This window comes from Babylonia areolata, chromosome 12, assembly GCF_041734735.1.
Source record: "Babylonia areolata isolate BAREFJ2019XMU chromosome 12, ASM4173473v1, whole genome shotgun sequence".
NCBI classification, from domain to species: domain Eukaryota; kingdom Metazoa; phylum Mollusca; class Gastropoda; order Neogastropoda; family Buccinidae; genus Babylonia; species Babylonia areolata.
In genome coordinates this window covers 27,462,792-27,487,791 of record NC_134887.1, presented here as the reverse complement: position 1 = coordinate 27,487,791, position 25,000 = coordinate 27,462,792, and the positions used below count along the sequence as shown (strand labels likewise).

Genomic DNA, 25,000 nt, shown 5'->3' with positions numbered 1-25,000 from the left:
GTGGTGTGTGTGATGTGTTGTGGTGTGGTGTGGTGTGGTGTGGTGTGGTGTGGTGGCGTGGCGTGGCGTGGTGTGTGTGATGTGGTGTGGTGTGGTGTGGTGCAGCGTGGTGTGGTGTGGTGTGGCGTGGTGTGGTGTGGCGTGGCATGGTGCAGCATGGCGTGGCGTGGTGTGGTGTGGCGTGGAGTGGTGTGGTGTGGTACTGTGGTGTGGCGTGGCGTGGTGTGGCGTGGCGTGGTGTGGAGTAGTGGTGTGGTGTGGTGCGGCGTGGCGTGGTGTGGCATGGTGTGGTGTAGTGGTGTGGTGTGGTGGTGTGGTGTGGTGTAGTGTGGTGTGGTGTGGTGTGGTGTGGCGTGGCGTGGTGTGGTGTGGCGTGGCGTGGCGTGGTGTGATTTAGTGAAAAGTGTAGCATGGTGTGGTGTTGTGAGTAGTGTGTTGTGGTGTAGTGTAGTGTAGTGTAGTGTGTTGTAGTGTAGTGTAGAGTATTGCTGCCTCAGGTACAGCACCCGCACACAGGTGGGAGGACACACAGGTGATGAGGAGAAGAGAGTTTTTAGTGTGGTGTGGTGTGGTAGTGGGGTGTGGTGTGGTGTGGTGTGGTGTAGTGTGGTGTAGAGGTGTGGTGTGGTAGGCACTGATGTGGTGTGTGATGCAGCGTGGTGCGGAGTGGTGTGGTGTGATGATGTATGGTGTGAGGTGTATCCTGGTTCCAGTATCACTATTGAAAGTACACTATTCTCCTGTCTAATGTTATTATGTTCGTATTATGCTCAGCCTTTGTGACGTTGGACTTTGACTGCGCGATAAAGGTAGATAATTTTGCCAAACACTGACGACCGTCGTTACGTTCATAAGCCTGTGTTATCCCCCTTACTCCAGTCCTGCAGCGTTCGCAGAAAAGCTTTTGACCACCATCATCTCCTCAACAAAGCCAGACAAAGAGATGTCATCAACTATTCTTTTCACCAGTGAATGCTAATGAATAGCGAGTGCGCGAACGCGCGCGCATGTGTGTCCACACACATACACACACACAAGCATACATCACACACACACACACACACACACACACACGTCACACACACACACATACAAACACACACACACACACAAACACACACACACAAACGCACGCACACACAAACACGTCACACACACACACACACACACAAGTCACACACACACACACACACACACACGCACGCACGCACACACAAACACACACACACGTCACACACACACACACACACACACACACACACACACAAACACAAACACACGTCACACACACACACACACACACACACACACACACACACACACACACACACACTGACGGACAGGTAATGACACAGACGGACTGACAGACAGATGCCTGCTGAATATGACCTAGTAATAATTATCATCCCAAGGTGAAAAAGGAAACGTTTGACGAAGAAGAAAAAAACACCCCCCCAAAAAAACTTGAACAACAACCAGCGCCAAGCTTTATAATTAATCTCTCGAGACCAATTTCCCTTACGTCCCGACCGTTGAGACTATGTGCATGTGTACGTGTACGTGTCAGTACTACGTTTACGCGCGCGCGCGTGTGTGTGTATGTGTGTGTGTGTGTGTGTGTCACACTCTGTGTGTGTGTGTGTGTGTGTGTGTCACACTCTGTGTGTGTGTGTGTGTGTTTGCTATGCGATTGCGCGAACGCGTGTCCACACAGGCACACACACACACACACACACACACACACACACACACAAGCATACACCACATACACACACACTCACACACACACACACACACACATACACAAGCATACACCACACACACACACACACACACACACACACACACACACACACACAACACTGACGGACAGGTAATGACACAGACGGACAGACGGACAGACAGATGCCGGCTGAATATCACTGATTCAGTATTCATTCTCATTCCAAGGTGAAAAAGTAAAGATCTAACGACTAAAAAAAAAATTTTTAAAAAAAACAAACCAGCGCCGAGCTTTATGATTAATCTCTCGAGACCAATCTCCCTTACGTCCCGACCGTTGAGACTACTGCTGATGTGCATGTGTACGTGTACGTGTACGTGTGTGTGTGTGTGTGTGTGTGTGTGTAGTGTGTGTGCCAGTGTGTGTGTGTGTGTGTGTGTGTGTGTGTGTGTGTGTGCCAGTGTCTGTGTGTGTCTGTCACTGAGTGTCAGTTTGTGTCTCAGTGTGTCTAGTTTCTCTGTCGGTCACAGTGTGGCTGTTGTGTGTGTGTGTGTGTGTGTGTCTGTGTCTCGGTGTGTGTGAGGGGTGGTGAGGGTGAGTGGGGGTTGGGCGGAGACACTGGCGGGATGGAGGTGACAGTATAACGCACAGTACGTACTGGTCAATAAAAAGTAATGAATGCTGTTGAAGTGAACGAAGTCAAGCTTATCATGCATTATAAAGAATGGACAATGCATCACAGTGTGACAGTGTGTGTTTGCAACAAATCGGTGAATCAGTTTAAACAGAAGAATGAACTGAGAACAAAAAAACAAATGAAAACGGCAATGCTGTTCACGACAGCCTGTCAGTATCAGTGACATGACGTAACATATATGGCACTTATGACGTGATGTGACATGACATCAGTGATTCAGTAACATCATCGTACAACACCAGACCAATTACAATGTAACTGCATTTCCGTAAAACCAAATATTAAAACTGAATCGTCAGTAGTTCAACTCGATCAGTCAAGTTTCTCTAGTACTGACCTGATGGTCAGTTACACACACACACACACACACACACACACACACACACGTATACACACGCACACACACGGTGCACGCATACTTGTACGCGCGCAGACACGCTGGCGCGCACTGGGCACTCACACTGCCGCATGCACGCGGCGGCGACACACACACACACACACACACACACACACACACACAAGGCCGCGCGCGCCAACTTTTTTTTTTTCAACATTAAAAACACCCAGCTCGCCTTGAATATTGATCCCATTATTAACAACAAATAAACTGAGAGGGGGGGGAGGGCTAGAAGGGGGGGGATTGCTAGCTTGCTTGTTTGTGTGCTTTGCTTTTGCTTTCGTTGTTTTACTTTGCTTCTGTTCCACCCACCCACACCCCTCTCCCTCCCCATCCCAACCACAAAAAAAAAAAACACTCGCACAATCTCACCTCCTCCTCGAGTTTGTCGACGTGGTCCACACGCTGGTGGAACGTGGAACGGCGTGACGTCAGCTGTTCCCGCAATTGTCCCGCCTCCGCCGACAACGCCTGCTGCTGGGCCAGCGACTGTGATGTGGTGCGGCACGCACCATGGCAACAAAGACAACACAATAATAAAGACGTGGGCAGGGGGATGGGGGGAGGGTAGGGGGAGGAGGGGACAAAAACGGCTGCGCAGTAAAAGGGGAGACAAAGGTCTGCCGGTGGGAGCATGGAGATAACGGGAACGGGGGGGGGGGGAAAGCGGTGGGCGCTTGTTAGTTGGGATTCGCAGCATAAAAAAAAAAAAAAATTCTTAATGAGGGGGCGCAGGGACCTGGCGGGAGGGAGGGAGAGTGGGAGGGAGAGGTCTGTGGCTGTGGCTGTGGCTGTGTCCGAATTACTGCGATCTCAGGTGGTTCTGCTGGCTATCTTTCTTCCATGGGCTCAGTGCAACAGAGGCAGGTGGCAGAATGGTTAAGACGCTCATCTGCCAATACAGAGAGTCCCGTCAGGGTCTGGGTTCGAATCCCCGCTCTCGCCCTTCCTCCCAAGTTTGACTGGAAAATCAAACTATGCGTCTGGTCATTCGGATGAGACGATAAACCGTGCCGAGGTCCCGTGTGCAGCACCGTCCTTGGCACACTATCAGTAAAAGAACCCATGGCGACGAGAGTTGTCCTCTGCCAAAATTCAGTGGAAATAAATCCATTCTGATAGGTACTGACACACACACATATATATATATATATATATACGCAGGCACTCAAGGCCTGACTAAGCGGCGTTGGGGTATGCTGCTGGTCAGGAATCTGCCTGGCAGATGTGTTGTAGCGTGTATGGGTTTGTCCGAACGCAGTAACGCCTCCTTGGAAAACTCAGAAACTGAAGTTCAGTGCATGACTTCTGGGGATGGCGCGAGATGGGCGAGTTGGGTTTGGTTGGGTTGTCTTGGTTTAGGTTGGCTTTGCTTGCCATGGGTTGAGGTGGCATGGGTTGGTTCGACCAAGGTTAGGTTGGACTGGCTTGGATTAGGTTGGGCTGGGTTGAGTTGGGTTGGTGTGGATTGGCATGTGTTGGTTTGGTATGAGTTGGGTTGGGCTGGTTGAGTTTGGGTTGGGATGAGTTGATTCGGGTTGGGCTGTCTTGGTTTGAGTTCGCTTGGCATGGGTTGGATTGGGCTGTGTTGTCTTTGTTGTCTTGGTTTAGATTGGCTTTGCTTGCCATGGGTTGGGTGGGGTGGGGGGGTTGCTCGACCCAGGTAAGGTTGAGTTGGCTTGAATTAGGTTGGGCTGGGTTGGTCTGGCTTAGTTTAGGTTCAATTGGGCTGGGTTGGTTTGGATTGATTTGGGTTGAACTGGGTAGTGTAAAGCTGGCCTGACTTGGTTTGAGCCGTTCGCTTGGTATGAGTTGGTTTGGGCTGAGTTGGGTTGGCTTCGTGTCGTGTGGGTTGGTTTGAGTTGGCTTGGGTTAGGCTGGCCTGGGTTGGTTTGGCTTGGCTTTGCTTGGCTTGGGTAAGGTTGGGTTGGTTTGCACTGGGTTGGGTTGGGGTTGGTTTGGGTTGGCTAGCACTGGCTTGACATGGGATGGGTTGGGAAAAGCTGGGGCGGGGTGAGTTTGCTTGGGTTGGGTTAGGATGGTTACTGCTGCAGCCGTTTCTGTGCGCAACACTGGGAGGATGATGATGGATGATGTGTAGGTGAAGGTCAAGGTAATTTTGTGCGGGCTGACTGCGAGTCAAAACTGAGGGAAATCCGGAAATGTGTGTGTGTGTGTGCGTGTGTGTGTGTGTGTGGATGTACTGGCGCGTACGAGGGATAGAGAGGGAGCGTGCCAGAAACATAATGGAGAGAGACATAACAGGTAGGCAGCCAGGCAGACACAGGCAGATACAGAGACACACAACAGAAAGACAGAGACAGAGAAAACACATTCACTTCCTCAGCTTCTGTCAACTACCAATATCATTACCTCTATCAATGACACAGTAGAAACCGTGACGGGAAGGGGAGGGGGGGGAGAGATGTTGATTAATTGATAAGACAACATTTACATCACTTCGTATCAGCAGACACTCTTCAGTGTACAGAACGTGTTGCACGTGCGGAGACTGTTCCGCGACGAGGTCACTACGGCTGTAAATAACTCCACAACTCCACCCGACCCGGCAAGTGGCGATGCATGATGCAAGTGGTGACGAGGATGGATGAGGTTTCCCGGGTCATACGCAAATAAGAGGTCACGACTGTAATATCATAGTGGTAGAGCATGACATCGTTTTGGTTCCAGCTGTTTTCTTGCTTCCCCCCACCACCACTCCTCACTCCACCACCCATCCCCTTTCCTTCCCTTCCCCCCTCGGTGATGGAGAAAACTGCCACTGCCACAGAAAAACAAAAGTAGGAAACCTGTGTGAGATATGTAAAGATTATGCCAATCAAGATTTATCCATGGCTGGCTGAATCCAGACATTTCGGAGTGGAAACAAAAAGAAGAAAAAAAAAAAGACTGCTGGCTAATCCGGATGCACCCGTGAACTCGTGTCGTCTGCTTTTCTGATGCTGTTTCTGCCATTCAGCTCTTGGACTGTCAGGTTCTTCTCTCTCTCTCTCTCTCTCTCTCTCTCTCTCTCTCTTATTTGCAATTTATTTCTTTACAATTATTTTCTTTTTCTTTTTTCTTCTTTTTTTTTTCTCCTGATTATTAAAAAAAGAAATCCGAACACACAACGGTACATTCAAGACTACTGATTTTGTCAGTCTATTATACAACCATAGGAAGATTCAGAACGAAATCAATCTGAGAGTTCCTCGATAAATTTTTAATTCAATAGAAGAGCTGGGGAAGGCATACATGACAGACATACACACAGTCAGACGGACAAATTGGGAGTAACTGTGTCAGAGAGACGGATACTGTATTGCTTGCTTGTCCGCTTGTCTGTCTGTCTGTCTGCCTGCCTGCCTGTCTGTCGACCCGTTCCTTAGCCAGCGCGTCTGCCGATCAGAGTTTGTCAACCTGTTCTTGCACATCAATATAATTCATTGATCTTTATCATTATTTTTTTCCATAAAACGCAATGTTGCGTCTCAGTGTGTGTGTGTGTGTGTGTGTGTGTGTGTGTGTGTGTGTGTGTGTGTTACGGTGTGTGTGTTACGGTGTGTGTGTGTGTTTACGTGCGTGTGTGCGTGAATGTGTGTACGTGCATGTGTGGGAGCGATATTGCGCGCGAGCGCGCGTGTGTGTGTATGTGTGTGTGTGTGACCGTGATTTAATTACTGATGTTCTTGTGTATCTTCCCCACTTTGTGCCAGCGTGATTACATGCGTACATGCGTGTGTGAGTGTGTGTCTGTGGCTGTGTCTGTACGCGCACGTGCATGCCCGCGTTCGATATTGTATGACAGTACTCGAGCCAATGTTCTTGTACATGTTTGCGCGTAAGTGACTGACAGAAACTGAGCAAGCTACCGAATGATCCAGCAATGTATTGCCAACACAGATGTCGACACAATAAAACCCCAAGTGCACAAATATACAGCAGACAAGTTCATCAACAACATTCGAGTTCGTCCTAAAAAAAACTGACGAAAAAGTGTGATTCACACAGGCAACCGATGAAGGTCGTTTAACAGAAAGAAGATGTGATGTAAGGAAAAACTTATTTCATCATGCTCTCTCTGTCTCCCCTCTCTCTCTCTCTCTTTCTCTCTCTCTCTCTCTCGTGCCCTTTCGTTGTCTTTGCAAACATGTTCACGCCCGCGCGCACGCGCGTGTGTATATGTGTGAGAGAGAGAGAGACTGAGAGAGGGGGGCGGAGGGCCAGGGGACGGTGGCGAAGATGTGCATTCGTCAGTGAGCGCGCGTGATCTGTGTATGCTTGTCTGTTATGCATGCGTGCGTTTTGCTAATGTGTGTGTGTTAAAGTGTCTATGCGTGCGTGCGTGCGTGCATCTGTGTCTGCCTGTCTCTCTATAACAAGTGGCTGTGTCGGTCTGTATGTCTGTGCCGTAACGCGGCAGCGCGTTCACCTCAGCATGTTGGTCCGCACGTAGGCCTTACGCGCGTGCGCTCGTGCGCCCGTGCATCCTTGCACTGCCGTTGAGACAGAACAATGGAGCCTGTTCTACACACACACACACACACACACACACAGGGAGAGAGCGAGAGAGTCAGTATACATAATTAAACACACACACACACACACACACACAGGGAGAGAGAGAGAGAGAGTCAGTATACATAATTAAACACACACACACACACACACACACACACACAGGGTCAGGCAGTGGGTGACAAAAGTTGCTATGTTACCGTAATAACCCGCCACCCACCTCACCATACCCACCCCAACCCCACCTCCACCCCAAGTGAAGCCGTTTATTAAACAGAGAACTACACACACGAATTACCAATTGAAAACAATCTCAGTTGTGTCATATGGTATTTTATAGGTAGTAGCATTAAAATATAAATGATGTGTGTGTGTGTGTGTGTGTGTGTGTGTGTGTGTTGATCAGATGATGCAATGCATGTTACTTTGTCTTCCTTACTGACCTGCTGTTCCATGTAATATGAGGTTATCTATTCATTAGCTGATATTGTTTTATTCTCTCTCTCTCTCTCTCTCTCTCTCTCCCTCTGAGTCTCCCTCTCCCTCTGTCTGTCTGTCTGTATGTCTCTCTCTCTCTCTCTCCCTCTCTCTCTCTCTCTCTCTCTCTCTCTCTCTCTCGTTCACCTGTGACATTTTCATTCTCATACTATTTTATATGTTGAATTATGCTTCCTTTGGCAATGAGCATGCCCCCACCCACCTCCCTGTTATTGCTATGTGTATTTTTTTAGACTTACTGTTTTACATTCACATTAGTATAGTATTTGTTAACATACACAATGTATGCTTATGTGTGTGTAAGTGTGCGTGTGCGCGTGAGAGAGAGAGAGAGAGAGAGAGAGTGTGTGTGTGTGTGTGTGTGTGTGTGTGTGTGTGTGTGTGTGTGTGTGTTCTGTGTGGGGTTTTTTTCCTATGTCGTTTATTAATACCATGCTTGTCCTTGTGTGTGTGTGTGTGTGTGTGTGTGTGTGTGTTATTATTACCATGCTTATGCCTTTATGTAGTATTGTATTTGCATGCTATGACTTTAAGTAGCATTGTGTAGTGCATGCAATAATGACATATATAATGTAGTATCGTGTAGTGTAGGCCCTGTTCAGGGCGGGGACTGGACGAGAAAAAGCGCGCCAGTGCTTATCTATTATCCTCGAAAATAAAGAATTTTTCTTGTCTTGTCTTGTCTTGTCTTGTCTCTCTCCGGGTTCTTTCTCCTACCTCTCTCTCTCCCACCACCTCTAAATATCGCTTTCACCCTCTCTTTATATGCATTTAGACGTAATATGGAAAATTCACTTATAGGAGAGAGAGAGAGAGGGGGGGGGGGAGTCCGTGGGGGGGGGGGGGGCGGTGAGGGGGGGGGGCTTACAGTTTTATTTTCCTATTGTCTCTATGCTTCTTTATACATCGCCTTAACCATCGTCGGTACTGTGGGTTCGTACAACTACACTGCGTTTGTTTGTTTAACTGTAAGCATTCTGCATGTACTTCCGAGTCAGCAAATCATATCTTTAATAATTGCAGTGTGCTCTGCGCGCGCGCGCGTGTGTGTGTGTGTGTGTGTGTGTGTGTCTGTCTGTCTGTCTGTCTGTCTGCGTGCGTGGTTGCGCGCCTTCGTGTGTGCGTGTGTGAGTGAAAGGAAGAGAGAAACACAGACACAGTCGGACCTCAAGAGAGAGTATGACGATGACTAAGCGTACATGAGTACGAATGTATGTTTACGATATGATGCATAGTCATATCAAGGACACAGATCAAAAGGTCCTACATTCTTTCAAAAACGGGACCTTTTACCTACTTTTTTTTTTTTAACCGCCTAAACGAAGTACATGTGTGCAAGCTGCACGATGGCCAACAGAGCACGTGACAGATGTTTCACGAGGGTTTGAAGTGGTCAGTCAGCTTTTGCTGACCTCACCAGTGTGCTTCTCTTCCTTAACGCTGACCGCTGAACCACGGTGAAGTTTTTAATCGGCGTGGTATGAATCTCAAAAAGCAAAACTGAAGTCCCTCTTATCAGTGGACTTTTTTTTTTAAAGTGGTGTGATTTATTTCACTGAACAAAGCGCAGGACTTTCAATCTGTGGGTCCCGGGTTCGAATCTCGGTAACGGCGCCCAGTGGGTAAAGGGTGGGGTTTTTTTCCGATCTCCCATGTCAACATAATATTATGTGCAGACGTGCTAGTGCCTGAACTGCCTTCGTGTGTATACGCACGCAGGAAGATCAAATACGCACGTTAATTAAAGATCTTGCAATCCATGTCAGCGTTCGGTGGGTCATGGAAAGAAGAACATACCCAGCATGCACACCCCCGAAAACGAAGTGTGACTGGCTACATGGCGGGCGGGGTAAATAAACAAAACGGTCATACACGTAAAATTTCTGAGTGTGTTTGTATGCGTGCCTGAAATCTGATTGAATGACACAGGAAACGAATGATGAGCGCCCAGTGGCAGCCGTCAGTCGGCTCTACCCAGGTGGGCAGCCTGTTGTGCAAACGACCCCGAGTTTGTAAAGCGCTTAGAGCTTGGTCTCTGACCGAGGATAGGCAGCTATATAAAGTATCCACATAATTCATTCATTCAATCATTCCACAAAACTAACGCAAATCCCAATAAGAGGAAGGACTGCAGACACGGAAACAGTGTAGTGGCCGAGATCCTGACACTGATCACTCTTTATCGCACTGAGGCAACGGTATTTCACTGACGACCATACTCCTCGGCGGCAGTCCATGGTGACGTTCGTCCACTTCACTCTGGGCGGATCTTGCCGACATGTAATTGGCCTGTTTTGTTTTTGTTGTTGTTTTGGGGTTTGTTTGGGGGGGGTTTGTGTGTGTTTAGTTTTTGGTGTGTGTGTGTGCGATATAATTGTGTGTGTGTGTGTGTGTGTGTGTGTGTACGTGTGTGTGTGTGTGTGTGTGTCTGCGTGTGTTGGCAAGCAGTGAGTGGTCACACAATTTGGATAAGTTTGTGTGCTTACACGTGTATGTAAGCTTAAACTTTACTCTGTTCTCTCTCTTTCTCCTTGGGAGGGGGTGGGTGGGCGAGGGGGTGGAGAGGGAAGGAGGCTGGGAGGGTGGTGGTGGGAGAAGGGTAGAGGGGAAGAGAAGAGCAATGCGGAGAGGGGCGTGCGGGGAGGAGGCAGGGTTTGCGAGTTTGTGTGTGTGTGTTTGGGGGGTTAGGGGGGAGAAGAGGGATGCGTAGAAGGGCGTGCGGGCGGTTAGGGGGAGGGGGCAAGGCTTGCCAGTTCATATCTGTGTGTGTTTGTGTGCACGGTGCGCCTGTAAGCGTGTTAATTAATGCATGGCGCATGTGCTTCACAAAAATCATGTGCACACGAGAATGAAAAAACTAAAAGCTTTCCTCTGTTTTTAAAACTATCCATGTATACAATATACATGGAAGTTCGTTGTTGGTTTTTAATGGGGGGGGGGGGGGGGGGGTTAACATTCGTGTGGACAGGACATCATAGGCCTACATAAGCTGTCTGCTTATGTGTACCTCAAGTCATAAACCCTTCGAAGCATCACACACACACACACACACACACACACCACTCGCCCAGCCGTGCACACACCTGCCTCAGCTGCTCGCTGAGCTGCTCGTTCTGCTGCTGAAGCTTCCGCAGATCCTGCACGTGCTTGCGTTCGCCCGCTGACGTCTGACTGTCGTGATGACGCAACTGCTCTTGCAGGTTGCTGACGTCATCCTGCAGGTCGCGGATGGTGTTTTCGTACTCCGCCTGACGCTGGGTGAGCTGGGACTGCAAGGAGTGGCGTTCCTGTTCCAGCCCCTGCACGACGGAAGAATAACCAACGGATTGTGGGTTGTTGCATGCACTGAACGAAGATCGTCCACAGAATGCAATGCCAGTCTGACGCTAACGCGTTTCTGGACCATTGATTCGTTGGTTTGTTTCTGATCTAGTTTTTGGGGCCAGACTAATCGAATCATGTGATTATGGGCCCTCAACAATGAAGAAGAACTACTTCTAATAATACTGATAAAAATGAACACTTTTTTTTTTCGCTCTCTATCTCAGTCAGAGTTCAAATCACTTTTCATACTGTGTACCAAATTCATTAATGTCAATGACGAAATCACTTTTTGAAATAATAAATCCACACAATCCCTGCAAACAGATATGACATCCGCTCATCCAATTCACTCACTCACTCGCGCGCGTGCACGCACGCACGCACACACACACACACACACACACACACACACGTGATGCTGGAGCGTATTACATACACGTGCAGGCTACATTTCAGTACAGCCGGACTGATACTGTGCGTGCGTATAGGCCACTGTCCCTGTCCCATTGTTAACAGCATGCAGCACATCCACAACCACAACAAAATACAACACAGCCACAACAACACACCACAATGCAATACAACACAACACAACACAACACAACGTTAGTAGTATTATCCCTTCTGGGTCTTGTCTCTGTAAGAGTGGGGCCATTTCACAGTTTTAACTCAACTTCAAACAACATGACACTGGGCGAACAAAGACAAAAGCCCAGGGAAAAGAACAAAGAATGAAAGGGCCTGTGTGTATCCTGCATGTGATTATTCCCGCGAATCGATAAACCGAGGTCCCGCGTGCACCATGCACTTAGCGGCATCAACAGGAGGTTGTCCCTGACTAATTTTCTGTAGAAAATCCTTTTAGATAGTTTTAAAAGCAAACACACTCGCACGTTGCAGACAGAAACGGGCGCAATAGCCGAGTGGTTTAAGCATTGGACTTTCAATCTGAGGGTCCCGGGCTCGCATCACGGTAACGGCGCCTGGTGGGAACAGGGTGGAGATTTTTCCGATCTCCCAGGTCAACATATGTGCAGACTTCCTAGTGCCTGAACCCCCTTCGTGTGTATACGCACGCAGAAGATCAAATACGCACGTTAAAGATCCTGTAACCCATGTCAGTGTTCGGTGGGTTATGGAGACACGAAAATACCCAGCATGCATGAACCACGACAGAGTCATCGGCAAGTCGATGTTGGTCATGTAACGGAAAGAAGAAGAAGAAGGGGGAAGGAAGGGGTGGGGGGAGACTGATGCTGTACTGTGACAATGTACTGTCCTCGGGCAGAGCTACCCGAATTTCACGCAGAGAAATCTGTCGTGACTCAACAAGTAATTCAATACAATACAACACCACACCACATCACACGACACGACACGACACAACACAACACAACACAGCACAGCAAAGCACAACGCTCCACACAACACCGCAACTCAACGCAACGCAACACATCACAACACTATGTATGTATTACTGTCGTGTTCGACAGTGACGCATAAGAACAGCAGAGAAAGCAAATTATGCTGGTGTCCCCGACTGCCTGGGCTAGAATTTGATTAAAGTGGGACGATAGTGTATTGTCCACGTTACATCCATCCTCGCTTTCTCGGTCAAGAGGGCTTTATATAGGGACACGATACAAGACAAGACAACAAAATATAACACACCACAAGACAATTCAATACAATAAAATGCAATACAATGCAATGCAATACGATACAATACAACACAAAACAACTCAACACAACTGATACAACACAACACAATACAATATGATACAACACAACACAATACAATACAACACATAATACAACACAACACAATACAATTCAACACAACACAATGAAATACAGCACAATACAACGATGCAAAATACTACATAACAATACAATATTATACAGCACATTACAATGCAATATAATGCAATATAATTCAATACATTAATTATAATACAGCACAACACAATACAATGCAATACAAAACAATACAATTCAATACAATATCATACAGCACTACACAACACAATTCAACACAATACCATATCACACAGCAGTACACAACACAATAGAATTAACACAATACAATTCAACACAACACAACACAACACAACACAACACAAGACAATTCAATACAATACAACACAATACAATACAAAACGGCAACACACAATCATGACGGGAGCGGACAGGGCAGCAACATGATCAACGTGCACATAAAGAAATAAAAACAGAATGAAATCAAACAAAAAACCAGAACCAGGATGAGCTGCCCCACGCACCTGTACCATTGTGTCAGGTGCGTGGCTGTGACCTGGCTTTTGCATTGCCCGAGGGCAAGGGCAAACGGTATAATCGCGCGGCTCAATAATTATAATAAAGGAGCGAGATCCGTGCGATTGCTGTTTGTTTGGTGAGTCACGTCTGCTACAACCTCTTTTGGATTTCCCACCCCCGTCCCACCCCTACCCCTCCATGTTTTACGCATCCAGTCACAGATGAAGCGGAGGGAGGGGGAGGGGGAGTGGGGAGGGAGTGAGGATGAGGGGCGTTAAGAGAACTCTACAAGAGTGGTGTTGGAGGGTGATGGAGGCTGGGGAGGGGGGAGGGGAGGGGGTGCGGGGCGGAGGGGGGGGGTGGGGTTGCGGAGAGAGAAAGAGAGGGCTTTGAAGGAGAAAGCGTGCATGCATGCGTGTGTGTGTGTGTGTGTGTGTGTGTGTGTGTCTGTCTGTCTATCTTGTCTGCTGTCTCTCTGTGCTTATCCCGTGATGCCGTTGTTGTAACTTTTGATGATGGTGGGTCCGGGGAAAAAAAAAAAAAAAAAAAAACTCTGAAGGGCTCGAACTCGCGTCAGTCTTCTCTGTCGTCAGTCAGAGATGCTAACCCACTTCACCACGGCGGCTGGTGATGTAACTGATTTGGCACTTCTTCGTCTTCTTCTTCTTCCACTTAACGACCAACATCCGTATGTTGATGAAAATTGTCGTGTTGTGGGAGGTTGCTGTTGGGAGAAATTTAGTTGGGCTACCGATTCGAGGGGTGTTCTGTTAACTGATAGGGGAGATGGAGCGCAGCCCACTGGTGTGTTCGCATCTCCAGCTTATTACGTAACTGTTTTGATTGTAAGTCATTCTCTTTACTGTTGTTTAAGACTTTACTCTCCTAGCTTCTTTTCAAATCAACAAATCCTTCACGGCAATACGTGTTTGTATATACTGTCCGTATATTCTGTGTAGCATATTCAAGACGACACGGCTGTGCCAGTCTTGAATAAAAGCTAATTTGTGTGTGCACATTTCTTAGTCATTGCTACTGTGTGCAAAAGTCAAATGCAGGATACAAGGACAGACCCGGAACTTTCTTTTTCGAGGAAGTGTCTGTGTTTGTTCCTTTGTTCCTTTTATGCACCTGCGTGCTAGCTGCTGATTTGGTAGTATTAACAGTACTGACTTGAAGCTGTGTACCTTTGAAAAGGGATTAAGTGTAATGGAACTGATTTGGTAATAGCTAATTATAATACGTATCCCAGTTAAGTGTAATGGAACTGATCTGGTATAAGCTAATTATAACACGTATCCTTATAACTAAGTAAGTATGATGGAAATGATTTGGTAACAGCTAATAATTATATGTATCCCAGTTGGTAGGACGGAACTGATTTGGTAATGGCTAATCATAATGTGTATCTCAGTTAGTATGATGGAACTGATTTGGTAATGGCTAATCATAATGTGTATCCCAGTTAGTATGATGGAACTGATTTGGTAATAGCTAATCATAATGCGTATCCCATTTAGTACGACGGAACTGATTTGGTAATAGCTAATCATAATGTGTATACCAGTTAGTATCATGTAACTGATTTGATAACAGCTAATTACAATACGTATCCCAGCTAGTATCATGTAACTGATTTGGTAATGGCTAATTATAATATGTACCCCAGTCAGTATAATAGAACCGATTTGGTAATGGCTAATTATAATACGTACCCCAGTTAGTATCATGTAACTGATTTGGTAATGGTTAATTATAATACGTACCCCAGTCAGTATAATAGAACTGATTTGGTAATGGCTAATTATATTACGTATCCCCTCCGTTCACTTGTCTTGGCTGCAGGATTTTCGACCGACTTTGTTCCTGGTTGAAGACCAGCGAAATGAATTATTGTGTTTGATATGGCCCGGGGTCCGTTCGAGAACGTCAATATTTCGTTCAAACCCCTACATTCCCCGCTCCAGCCACCTCCCAAACACACACACACACACACACACACACACACACACACACACACACACACACACACACACACACACACACACAAAGTGACGCACTTAAACCTTCTCCCCCTCACCCCCCCCCCAACCCACCCCCGACACACACACACACTCACCCACATGCAAAAACACACACACACTCACCCACATGCAAACACACACACACTCACCCACATGCAAACACACACACACACACACACACACACACACACACACACACACACACACACACACACACACACACGTGCACACGCATACGCAGACACCTTAAAGTCTGGATGTTGTGTAAACAGAGCTGTTTACATTATGGCAGTGGAGTGCCTGTGAGTGCTTCGTGCCTGGGTTCTTGTCGTCGTAGTGGTGTGGTGTGATTGTGATGTGACTGTGTTGTGTGGTGTGGCGTGATTGTGTGGTGTGATTGTGATGTGACTGTGTTGTGTGGTGTGGTGTGATTGTGATGTGACTGTGTTCTGTGGTATGGTGTGGTGTGATTGTGATGTGACTGTGTTCTGTGGATGTGTGTGTGATGTGAGGGACGTGTTTGTGGTGTGGTGTGTGTGGTGTGATTGTGATGTGACTTGTGTTGTGTGTGTGTGTGGTGTGGTGTGATTGTGATGTGACTGTGTTTGTGGTGTGGTGATGTGTGTGGTGTGTGTGTGTGGACTGTGTTGTGTGTGTGTTGATGTGACTGTGTTTGTGTGTGTGTGGATTGTGATGTGTACTGTGTTGTGTGGTTTGTGGTGTGTGTGGTGTGGTGTGGTGTATTGTGATGTGACTGTGTTCTGTGTGTGGTGTGGTGTGGTGTGGGTGATTGTGATGTGACTGTGTGTGTGGGTGTGTGTGGTGTGTGTGGCGTGTTGTGTGGTGTGATTGTGATGTAGTGTTGTGTGTGTGTGTGTGTGTGTGGCTGTTGGGTGATGTGATTGTGGTGTGACTGTGTTGTGTGTGTGTGTGATTGTGTGTGACGTGTTTGTGTTGTGGTTGTGGTGTGTGGTTGATGTGCTGTGTTTGTGGTGTGTGGTATGATGTGGTGTGATTGTGTGGTATGGTATGGTGTGGTGTGGTGTGGTGTGGTGTGGTGTGATTGTGTGGTTTGATGTGGTATGACTGTGTAGGGTGGTGTGATTGTGTGGTATGATTGTGCAGTGTGATTGCGTGGTGTGGTGTGACTGTGTTGTCTGGTGTAGTGTGATTGTGTGGTGTGGTGTGATTGAGTGGTGTGGTGTAATGTGGTGTGGTGTGACTGTGTAGTGTGGTGTGGTGTGATTGTGTAGTGTGGTGTGGTCTGGTATGATTGTGTGGTGTGGCGTGATGTGATTGTTTGGTGTAGTGTGATTGTGTGTTTTGGTATGGTGTGGTGTGATTGTGTGGTATGGTGTGATTGTGTGGTGTGGTGTGATTGTGTGGGGTGGGGTGGTGTGATTGTGTGGTGTGGTATGATTGTGTTGTGTGGTGTGGTGTGATGGTGTGGTGTGGTGTGATTGTGTGGGGTGGGGTGGTGTGATTGTGTGGTGTGTGTGACTGTGTTGTGTGGTGTGGTGTGGTGTGGTGTGGCGTGATTGTGTGGTGCGATTGTGATGTGACTGTGTTCTGTGGTGTGGTGTAGTGTGGTGTGATTGTTTGGTGTATTGTGATTGTGTGTTTTGGTATGGTGTGGTATGATTGTGTGGTGTGGTGTGATTGTGTGGGGTGGTGTGATTGTGTGGTGTGGTATGATTGTGTGGTGTGGTGTGATTGTGTGGTATGATTGTGTGGTGTGGTGTGGTGTGATTGTGTGGTATGATTGTGTGGTGTGGTGTGGTGTGATTGTGTGGTATGATTGTGTGGTGTGGTGTGGTGTGATGTGGTGTGATTGTGTGGGGTGGTGTGGTGTGATTGTGTGGTGTGGTGTGGTGTGATTGTGTGGTGTGGTGTGGTGTGATTGTGTGGGGTGGGGTGGTGTGATTGTGTGGTGTGGTATGATTGTGTCGTGTGGTGTGGTGTGATTGTGTGGTGTGATTGTGTGGTGTGGTGTGGTGTGATGGTGTGGTGTGGTGTGGTGTGGTGTGATGTGCGGTGTGGTGTGGTGTGGTGTGATTGTGCGGTGTGGTGTGGAGTGGTGTGATTGTGTGGTGTGGTATGATTGTGTGGTGTGTGTGTGTGTGTGTGTGTGTGTGTGTAGAGAGAGAGAGAGAGAGAGAGAGAGAGAGTGCGTGCGTGCGTGTGCGTGTGTGTGTGTACGTGTGTTCGCTATTTTTGTTTATTTCCAACAACAACAAAAAAACTGTGTCCACTGTTTTGTATGTTTACATGCTTGCCTTTACTTTCTGTCGATTATGTGTTGTAAAAATAAAATTTTCTTTCTCAAAAATACTAAATACTCCCAGTTACCCAAACCATCAAGACCTGCCACTGCAGCTGCAAGTGCCAGTTGCATTGCTTGGTTCTAACTCTTTGACAATTACCAGCCGCCGTGGCGAAGTGGTTAGCGTCGCGGACTGACGGCTGGGAGGACGCGGGTTCGAATCCCAGCGGAGGTGGGTTTTTCGGCCCGTGACCGGCTCCTACCCAGAGTTGAGTGTGCTGTGGACTTAAATGGGGAGACTGGGACCACACAGTCGAGTGTCATCCACTTCAAGGATGCGTCTTTGGGTGTGTTGCTTTAATTACCTGACCAACACTGCAAGTGTCTGTATCTCTCGGGCCTGGTTAACGCCGGGATATCATTATGACAGGAAGCGTAGAGTACAGCCTTGTCACGCAGTCCCAAACCAAAATGGACCTCCATAGCAACATCGTCATCGTCATAGTCATCCTCATCCTCCTTCATCATCATCAATATAAATAAAACAGTCTCAAAGTCTGTGGCCTTTCATGCCCAGCTCTCATGGTGACCTCAGTTTCGATACCCCTCTACTTCTGTGCTTAGGGTGAGTCCTGTCAATGTCTTCAGTGTCGGCAGATTCGTGGGGGGCTGTTGTTTGGGGGACGTGGTGGCGGTCTCCACTCTGGAGGGGGAGGGGGGGGGGGACGCGACTAAGCCATTATTGTCGTTAGTAGCGGGCTTAGTAGGTGGTCTCCTAAGTACGTTGAATCAGAACAGGCACCACTGAACACCACCGAAGTGACTCAGCAGCAGTGCAGGGTCTCCTCTGGTGTGTGGCCTCCTGGCGATCTAACATCGATGGTTCCCTGCGGACTGCCGACGGTGACACTGTGACGGACGAACCCGGGTGTGGCCGAGTATGGGGGAATCTAAATGAACGGCGTGGGAGTAATGCCACTGAAACGGTGCAGATGATGGGGCAGCAAAAAAAAAAAAAAAAAAACACACACAAAAAAACAAACAAACAAAAACAAACTTTTTGACAATTACACGTGACTAAATGCCTACGTTGACCGACCTACGCCATTGGTCAGTTCCATACTACACACTGTCAGCAGCGGGTTACGACCATGAGAATTGGCCTCTTCTCCCATATATGAGGACACACACCGACAGACAAGCCTGCCTTGCCTACTCATTCGTTGGTCCGATGGGAGACTCCATCACGACCATACTAGGCTCTTCTGTCCGAGCAATGCAACTGTGATCAACGCGTTGTGATATTCGAAGGTAAGGCATATGCTGCTCTTGTTTTTTGTTTTGTTTTGTTTTTGGTTTTGTTTTGTATTCTTCTTTTTTTTTCCTTCTTTTTTTTGTAACACACGATGTAGGTGTGGCGTATATGGATCAGTCTGCACGCTTTGACACTCCAAGAAACAAAAACTGAAACTCTTCCAATGAGCAGCTGAGTATTGCTGCATCACTTCAGTCCACCAATGCTAACTTTCTAAACATAGGTATACTTCAAAACAATGAATCACTTAAACTATGTCTGGGTGACTCCATGTTTCCAAGGAACAACTACTGCTGTGTGAAATCCTGACTAACAGGATGCTGACAACTTCAAAATACATTACAAAACGAAAACCCCCTCATGTGATAATGGCGCTCGAGTATCCAGGAAGGCTACTTTCCATCAAACTGTTCCGATAATGTAGCACGTGTCTCCGCACAAGGGCGCTTGAAAAATCCAGATCGTGTTCAGCTTCTCAAGGAGGCGTCACTGCGTTGGGACATATCTATATACGCTACACCACATTTTGCTAAGCAGATGCCTAACCAGCAGCGTAACCCAACGCGCTTTGTGAGGCCTTGAGAGAGAGAGAAAATGCATGAACAAATAAATGTATACATGCTTGAAAAAGCAAAAAGATAAATCATCTTGAAAAATGGCAGAATTTTTTTTTTCCAATACACTTCTGCATTTATAAAGAAATAAAATAAAATTCAAGGGCCACATGGGAACTGGGCAAAGATTTCTTCTTTGGAGGCATGGAGAAATGACGCTGAATTTTCAGCCAAACGCAATGTATGGAGCCAATGTGAGGGGTTCCACTTATATAACCAGAGGTTCATTTCTAATTTCTCACAATGAAATCCCATGGGCATCGTTTGAGAAACCACTGAATAAGTCCAACTTTTTTTTTCTGAAACGTCGACTTTTCAAAAACACTTTTTAGCTGTTTTGTGTCTTCAGAGAGAGGCCATTGGTAGACCAAAAATGCAGCCTGGGTCATTCAAATTAACTCTCGGTTTTTTGTGTTTTTTTCTATGAAAACGAGTTTACTTTCAAGAAATGGTCCTTAGATGTGTGTGTGTGTGTGTGTGTGTGTGTGTGTGTGTGTGTGTGTGTGTGTGTGTGTGTGTGTTGCGTGTGTGTGTGTGTGTGTGTGTGTGTGAACTCTGCATGATAATACAAACCAGGAGACTGCTGACAGCAAATCCACCCATGTACACTCACCTCCAGCTTCTGGCTGAAGTCCTCAGTCAGTCTGCCGATCTGCTCCTCCAGCTCCTGGTTCTTCTCCAGCAGAGCCTTGCCCAGCTCCGCTGCCAGCATCAGGTCCTGCTCCTTCTGCGCCAGCTGCATCAACACGTCGTCCTCGCCTCCCAGGCCAAACTCCGCCTTCTCCGCCGCGCGCGCCTGCGCGTCACCCTCTAGCCACGCCTCTTTGTCGGCTAGCTCCGCCTTACTGTCCTCGTCCATCCAATCGCCTTCGTCCTCCATGGCGGGCGACTTGTCGTCGTGGTGGTGGTGACGAAACGAGTCCGGGAGATCGGATTGGTTGTGGTTCCCCCAGTCATCCATCTTGCCATTCCAGGGCAGGAGAAGCGTGCGTGTTTACATTATCACGGGGTGGGTGGGGGAGGTTAATTTGCTGCAATGGGTTGGTTCACTCACTGGCTGTTTAGTTTTCTTTGGAGGGTGTTATTTCCAAATAGCCCTGCCCTAAAGACAATAAATATACGTACATGGCAAGATTTCAAACGAATATATTTTGATTTGATTTCCTTATTTTGAAGCAATTACTTGTCTTTCCCCCCTCCCCCCTTTTTTTTTTAATTTCGCGTCGGAAACCCTTTTGACAAAAAGCTGAAGCGTTATATTTTCTGTTTTCCTGTGAGAGCACAAATGTCACTCCATGTACACTAAATTCTACACTCCAATAATTTTGGTACTAAATCATGACACACCAGTGTCGTGTTCTACGAAAATGATACTACAATGATTAACCATTCACGTTTCCTGTTCCTATAGACATACCCTGTTGATGTTTACAAGCAGGAAAAGAAAAAGGATGACAAAACTGCAGGTGGGAATGGTGAAACCACAGAGCGACCAGGATAAAGTCGGATTCCCAATCAGTTTTCAGAGCCAGCCCACTAGCTGCATCACCTGGGCCCTAAATCCCCCATCAGCGTGGTTGAGGTCTGAATCGATAACCATGGCAACAACGTCCGAGCTTTGGGGAAAAAAAAACAAAAAACACAGCCACAGTTCCACTTCTGTCACTCCTGTAACACCACCACTACCACTTTTTTTTTCAGTGTTCCAAACACTCTGCTGCACAGACAACCCTGGTGATAAATATCCCTCAGCGTCGTGGCGAAGCTCTGTGATGGGGGGAATCTGTTGTCACTGCGCTTGAACGATCGGATCAGAAGACCAGCTGTGCACCTGTTGCAATGGATGAAGAAAAAAAACCCAAAGCTGTCCGCAACAGCAGTGTGATTATTTATATAAACGTGAAAGCTGAGGTCATATGGCTCCAGTCACACTGTATACGTGTGGTCCTTGCCGTTCGTTGCTCTGAGCTTGCTCTTATCTGTAATTTTTTTTTTCCTTTTTTAAAAAAAAATCTTGAGTGCCGCTGATGTGGTCAGGTTTGTGCTACTTTATCTGAAACACACACACACAAAATAACAAAACGATAATAGGTTTGGGTGTTTTTTTTTAAATAACGAACAAAACATGATGCTGAAGGTTTCTCTTATGCGTCTTTAATACATTTTTTCAACATTGCATAAACCTTTTGTTTTAATCACTATGTCAGGCATGAATGACCAGAATAAGCGTTGTACACCTGAACAGTATCCAGCCTGTCAATAGTACAGCTTAAATCTTTTTTCTTTTTTTTTTAACGTTTCAATACTATGCAAGCAAGGCACCTTTTCCCATCTAACATCTGGACACATCCATCCATATCTCTCTCTCTCTCTCTCTCTATCTCTTTCTGTCACACACACACACACACACACACACACACACACACACACACACACTGATGTCCCTTCGTAACCCATCGTCACATATTAACTTTTGACCTAAATTAAAGAGAAACACAATGTGCAGAATAATACTCATCGCGGTGAACGAATGTCTTTTCATTGTTCGTTGAACTTGAATTATCATAAAATGGGGTCGGGTGGGGTCTGGGGGTGGGGCGGATAAAAGGGGGAGGCCGGGATGGGAGGAGGGTTTGTGAGTGTGTTAGTGTGTGTGTGTGTGTGTGTGTGTGTGTGTGTGTGTGTGTGTGAGGAGTGGAGGCAAGAGTGAGTGAGAGAGAGGAAGGTGAGGTTCAAATCTAATGTAATCAAATCACGTTATCGATTACTTAATTTGAACCCTCTCTCTCTCTCTCTCTCTCTGTTCTTACTTGTTCGCCTGTAAATTGGATGTTATTACCTGTAACATCTGCATCAGCAAATTAATCACTTTTTTTTGTATATGTGCAATGGTAAAGTTGTGCTTCTCTATTTTCTTTATGTCCGCTATATGTTTCTCACTTCGGTCATGTCTCTGTATGTGCATAAGTATATATATATATGTGTGTGTGTGTGTGTGTGTGTGTGTGTGTGTGTTGGGTGGAGAGAGTGTGTGCATGTGTATGGATATGAATGTATGAATGCGTTCGTTTTATTACTTTTTACGATGTCAATGATGATGGTGGTGATCATTCTTCGTTGTAGTAGCAGTGGATGTAGCAGTGTTAACTTTTTTTCTTTTTACTTTTTTTTTGTCGTTATCGTTAATGTTGTTATTGTTATTGGTGTCACAAGGACAGATTGGAAGACTGGGCGATGCCTAAAATCTTTATCCTTGAATAATAAAGTTTTTGAATCTTGAATCTCTCTCTCTCTCTTACCGCAATCCATTTAACCAAGCGTGCGTATGTGTGTATGTGGGTGTGTACATGAGTGAACGAGGGGGTTACGTGCATTTGAGAGAGAGAGAGAGAGGGTTACATGTGTGCCTGCACGCATGCGTGTGTGTGTGTGGTGGGGTGCGTATGAGAGAGAGAGAGAGAGAGAGAGAGTGAGTGACAGTGTGTGTACTGATGTGAGAGAAAGAGACAGAGATAGGCAAATAGACAGACAGACAGACGGTTTTGAACATTCATGATGGTGAAAAGTGATGACAAGACACAAAACCAATACAACGTTATAAAACAACAACGCCCATTATATTAAGACGCCTAAGAAACTGGTCCGCTTATTATCCTTGTCAACCGAACAAGAAGAGACAAGTTGCTTGATAAAGGTCTGTGTCTGCACTGGGCTGAAGGAACAGACATGCACAGTGTGCACAAAACTCTTGCCTGGGCGCACCTGTTTCCATTGTGCGAGGCAATGTTCTTGACTTATCGCTTTCAGGGCTTCACTCTGTGTGTGTGTGTGTGTGTGTGTGTGTGTGTAGAGCGCATTTGTGTGCCATGTGGTGGTAGATATCCATGTATGAAAATGTGTCTGAGCGCGTACGCGCGAATGTGTATGCATGCTGCCAGTTCACTGAGTTGGGTATGTTACATCTGACTACGTTCCAAAGTTTAAACTTGTCCTGCAGTCGTTACTGTTGTATAGCTGTACTGCTCTGCAATAAAGGTTTGTTTAAACACCTCTTCCGCCTTTCTTCCGTGGTGGGGAGGGGAGGAAACAGCGAAACAATGCGTACTAAATAACTTGCTTTTTGTTGTCACACACACACACACACACACACACACACACACACATGACTATCATACCTATCTATCTATCTATATCTATCTATATTTCTCTCTATATATAAATTTATACATACACACACCGTCACACACACACAAACATACACACATATATATATACATATAATTAAATATATGTATATATATTGTGTGTATGTATGTATACACATGTAAATATATTGTGTATGTTTATTTATATAGTTCCTTTCTTATCATTACTGTTTTATATTATGATTTCTATCAGATGTACCGTGTGTGAGAGCACTCGCGCGCGCGTATGCATGCATGTGTGTCCGTCTGTCTGTCTCCCTCTCTCTCTCTCTCCCTCTCTCTCTCAAACCCTCTCACTTACTCTTTCTACTCTCTCTGGATACTGTGGAACTCTTTGCTAAAGTTTGTTTTTTTTTAATAATAATAATAATAATAAAAGCAGCATTTGTTCCTTTAAATCAGGTAACAAAACGTTTCGAGAGAGAATGGGGGAGGGAGAGGGGGTCTGAGGAGAGGAAAGATAGGTGAGGGGGGAGGGGGGGAGGGGAGAGATTTCTGTTTGTCTTACGATGTTAGTCTTTTTTCACTGGTATCTTGTTCAGTGTTCCATTTTGCCTCCTTTCTCGTAAATAATCCTTTTGTGTGTGTGTGTGTGTGTGTGTGTCTGTGTGTGTGTGTGTGTGTTATTTTCCATGTCGCCCCTCCATGTTCCACCTTTTCATTCTTGTTTTATCAGTAGTTTCTCTGTGTGTGTGGGGGGGGGGGGGGGGGTTCATTTGTTCCACCCCAGGGCTGGGTGGGAAACAGCATGTATACTCGTTTATCTCAAATGTCTCAATAAATTGAATTTAAAAAAAGTTTAAAATTTGAATAAAGTTAAATAAAATTTCGTTTCGTCTCTCTCTCTCTCCCCCTCCCCCCCCCTCCCCCCCCCTGAATTCTGTTCATACACCCACGATATCCAACTGAGAATACCAACTGAACAACTTAACCGAACCACCACATGGTTTGGTTATAAAAATAAATAAATAAATAAAAAATAAAAACCACTTGTAAAAGTAAACGGGATGAACCAGTGCGAGGGGGATGGACGGGGGAGGGGGGGTCATTATTCCGCACAACACCGTCCGAAGACCAGGAAACTTGGCAAGTCAACGACAGTCTGCAGATGATGATAATGACACGACAATCCGTTTTCCCGCCTG

General features: G+C 46.5%; 1 protein-coding gene across 2 annotated transcripts in view; it reads right to left on the bottom strand.

Annotated features, from left to right (window-relative positions):
• Nucleotides 1–25,000, bottom strand: part of LOC143288491 (uncharacterized) — a 57,081-nt gene that overhangs the window by 18,318 nt on the left and 13,763 nt on the right. For both annotated transcript variants that reach the window (XM_076597056.1, XM_076597057.1), the window contains exons 2-4: nucleotides 20,264–21,703; nucleotides 10,917–11,132; nucleotides 3,190–3,306 (exon numbers count right to left, since the gene is read on the bottom strand). In XM_076597056.1, the coding sequence (XP_076453171.1) occupies nucleotides 3,190–3,306; nucleotides 10,917–11,132; nucleotides 20,264–20,611 (681 nt within the window). In that variant the 5' untranslated portion in view covers nucleotides 20,612–21,703. The remainder of the gene's footprint in view (nucleotides 1–3,189; nucleotides 3,307–10,916; nucleotides 11,133–20,263; nucleotides 21,704–25,000) is intronic.